The sequence below is a fragment of the Mandrillus leucophaeus genome, unplaced genomic scaffold, assembly GCF_000951045.1.
Source record: "Mandrillus leucophaeus isolate KB7577 unplaced genomic scaffold, Mleu.le_1.0 Scaffold13, whole genome shotgun sequence".
NCBI classification, from domain to species: Eukaryota; Metazoa; Chordata; class Mammalia; order Primates; family Cercopithecidae; genus Mandrillus; species Mandrillus leucophaeus.
Genome location: NW_012101254.1, coordinates 8222615 through 8226185, shown reverse-complemented (window position 1 = coordinate 8226185; position 3571 = coordinate 8222615). Strand labels below are relative to the sequence as shown.

The 3571-nt window shown below is 47.5% G+C and overlaps 1 protein-coding gene across 2 annotated transcripts in view; it reads right to left on the bottom strand.

Annotated features, from left to right (window-relative positions):
* Positions 1–3385, bottom strand: part of SF3B6 (splicing factor 3b, subunit 6, 14kDa) — a 12430-nt gene extending 9045 nt beyond the window's left edge. Inside the window, exons 1-2 of one of the 2 annotated variants that reach the window (XM_011972714.1) lie at positions 2787–3385; positions 701–819 (exon numbers count right to left, since the gene is read on the bottom strand). In XM_011972714.1, coding sequence (XP_011828104.1) covers positions 701–819; positions 2787–2816 — 149 coding nt within the window. In that variant the 5' untranslated portion in view covers positions 2817–3385. The remainder of the gene's footprint in view (positions 1–700; positions 820–2786) is intronic. The other variant, XM_011972715.1, reaches the window with a different exon arrangement.
* Between the last annotated feature and the right edge of the window lie 186 nt (positions 3386–3571).

Sequence of the window (3571 nt, the reverse complement as noted above, 5' to 3'; positions counted from 1 at the left end):
CAGGATGGTCTCGATCTCCTGACCTCGTGATCCGCCCGTCTCGGCCTCCCAAAGTGCTGGGATTACAGGCTTGAGCCACCGCGCCCGGCCCAATAAAAGCACTTATTATGGTTAATGGTATTCAGTAGATGTCCAGTAAATGTCGCTTGAAGGTATGAGCCCCAATCTTTATATTAAAACATGAATGCTTGTAATTAGATGTTTTCCTCTATACTTTCAAATCTTCAATTGAAAGAGCTGTAGTTGAAAATATCATTTTTTTCTGTTACTTTTATACTTTTTTACTTATTCAGAAATTCTGGAGTTATTTAAAAGGACAGATGATTGTTGAGAAAATTACAGAGCTACTGCATACAAAAAACACAGTGTAACAGCTAGCTTTACAAATAATGGGTAGGCAATAAATGTTAGTTCTTTCCCTTCTCAACCAGTTTCCTCAAAGCATTCATTACTACTTCAACGAATGCTTTGAGGAAACTCAAATCCTCTTCTTGGCTCTCATTGAGCTGGATCATTAGGGTCTCAGTAGGTTTTTTCCCTCCTTCAAAAAGATCTCATCTCTTTGATCTCAATCTGTTAGTCTCTAGGCTCTTGGTAAGGGTTGCTGCATCGCACACAACACAGGGTGGCCTCATCGTCAGCTAAAATTCTGATTACAGATTATGCTATCATTTTCTTTAAATGACTCAGTAAGACTCACACTCTGATTTGACGAATAGGTCCATATTTCCCAAATATATCATACATTTCTTCAGCTGTGATTTTGTATGGCAAATTTCTTATATACAATATCCGATTTACTTCAGGTGGAAGTCGAATCTAAAATGAGAAATATGTATTGTTGTTATAATTAGGGGCAGAAGTGCTACCATTTAAAAAAATTCTTAATGATACATAATAATAAGCCAAGAATAAGAGGTATAATTTGATGTTTCTGAAAATGGGAAGATCTTTGAAAAAGCAACAAGAGACTGGGTGCAGTGGCTCATGCCTATAATCCCAGCACTTTGGGAGGCCAAAGTGGGAGGATCACTTGAGCCCAGGAGTTTGAGACCAGCCTGGACAACATAGTGAGACCCCCATCTCTATAAAAAATTTTAAAAATTAGCCAGGCACAGTGGTAGGTACCTGTAGGCCTTCGCAAACCTTACCACCATCACTCCTGCTAACACCTGAGTTGGGCTGTAGCCTCTTCCCTGCCCATCCCAGGAGATGACCCTGATTCTTGCTTCCTGGAGAAAATAGACATGACCAATTGGTAAATACTTTTCATCTATATCCAACCCAACTACTTTTCCTCTATTACTACACCAACCTTCATCTGCTAAAAACTTCCACTTCTGGACTTAACCTATCTTTCTTCCATATCATGTTTCTTACACCCTGCTGGATTGCTCCCATTGGCATAAAAACACGCCTATATCACACATCTTTTAAAAAGTCAACTATCTGGCTGGGTGCGGTGGCTCATGCCTGTAATCCCAGCATTTTGGGAGGCCAAGGCAGGTGGATCACTTGAGGTCAGGAGTTCGAGACCAGCCCGTCCAACATGGAGAAATCCTGTCTCTACTAAAAATACAAAAATTAGCCGGGTGTGGCAGTGGGTACCTGTAATCCCAGCTACTCAGGAGGCTGAGGCAGGAGAATCGCTTGAACTCAGGAGACAGGTTGCAGTGAGCCAAGACTGCGCCACTGCACTCCAGCCTGGGCGACAGACTGAGAGTCTCTCTCTCAAAAAAAAAAGTCAACTATCATCCAATTTCCCTACTTCCTATTTACATGAGAACTCACAGACAGTGTCTTTGCTGTTTCCATTTTCTCAACTTTCACCATCTTTCCACCCCACTGCAATCAAGCTTTCATCCACTGAAATGATTCCTATCATCAAGGTCACCAAAAGTCTCCATCTACATATCCAATGGTCAATTGTCTGTCTTTTCTTTTTTCTTTTTTTTAAATTTTTTTTTTGAGTCAGGGTCTTGTTCTGTCTCTTGGGCTGAAGTGCTGTGCAGTGGTACAATCATGGCTCAAGGCAGCCTTGAATTCCTGGGCTCAAGCAATCCTCCCACCTCAGCCTCTCAAAGTGCAGGGATTACAGGCATGAGCCACCTCGCATGGCCTACCTTCATCTTATACCTCTAAGCGTTTTACAGTTGACTAATCTCTCTTTTGAGTTTTTTTTAAAGTTTCCATAACACTGCACTCTCAAACACTAGAATGTAAGCAGAAGGACTTGTTTTATTCACGGCTGTATTCCCAATACGTAAGACTAGTGTCTGGCACATAGTAGCTGTTCAATAAATATAACTGATGAATTATGTCCCACATGGCAAGCAGAATACATAGTAGGTGCTCAAAAAATATTGTTTTAATTAATATATTAATGAAGGATCCGAAAAGCTCCATGATCTGAGGGAAATCCCAGGCCCCAATTGTTGGTGAACCATTAAGTTAGTTGAGAACTCTTCTGCGCTATCGAGTTTAAGCCAAGGAGATAATCCTAACGCCAGGTCCTGAGGTGCAGGTCAAGCAAAGAGGCTACAGGGGTAACACTATGACTGACACTAGGTTAGAGACTGAGGAACTCTCAAAAGGGGTGGGGGCAGAAATGTCGCTCAAGGAGCATATCTCCGAGGATGGGGCCAGGATAGTGTCTTCGCTGACAGGATAGGAATTCTGGAGTTCTCCGCTCTGGGGACGGAGGAGGGGCAAGAATGCTCCGATCCACGCGCTAATAAAGTCAAACCCGAAGTTCTCCCAACCTCTGCAGAACACCCGGTACTCACGTTGGCCCTCTTGGCCGCTTGCATCGCCATCTTGGCGGGCTGATAAGGTTACCGTAGCAGATACTGAAATTCCTCCGGACCCCTCCGGAGCTCGCTCGGTTTCAGGCGTTACACCGCGTTAGACACAGGACATCAACATCCAGGACCCGCCGGAAGCTGTTACAGCGGAATAGCGCTGTCTCACGCCGAGACGCGCTGACGTAGCAACCCCCTACGAATACACTCCCGGGTAAAACCGAGCCTGAGAGAGACGGGAGGCCGGAAGATGGAAACGCGAGTTCAAGACACTTCCGGGCTCCGTAGCGTAAAGGGCGGGGCGTAGCCTCCAAAAGGCGGGATGTTCCGGTAGGGGAGGCCCTCCTTGAGCAAAGGGAGCCGGGTGGAGGGGGCGGGGCCTGAGGAGGGCGGTGAGCTGGGGCGGGGCCCAGGTGAGTAATTGGGGAGCGGAGGAGGCGGGGGTTGAGGAGGGTTATGACAAATAGGGAGGGGCCCAAGTGAGTAGCGGGAGGGGCGGGGCCGGAGGAGGGTGCTGAGAACTGGAGCTGGGCCGAAGTGAGTATCGGGGAGGAAGCGGGGCCTGAGGAGGGAGGTGAGCTGGGGCGGGACCCAAGTGAGTAGCGGGAGGGGGCGGGGCCTGAGGAGGGCGGTGAGAGGTGGGGTGCGGCCCAGGTGAGTAGCGGAAGTGGTCGGGGCCTGAGGAGGGTGGTGGAGGTGCGGCGGGGCCCAGATGTGTAGCAGGAGGTGGTGGGGGCTGAGGAGGGCGGCGAGAGGTGGGGTGGGGCCCA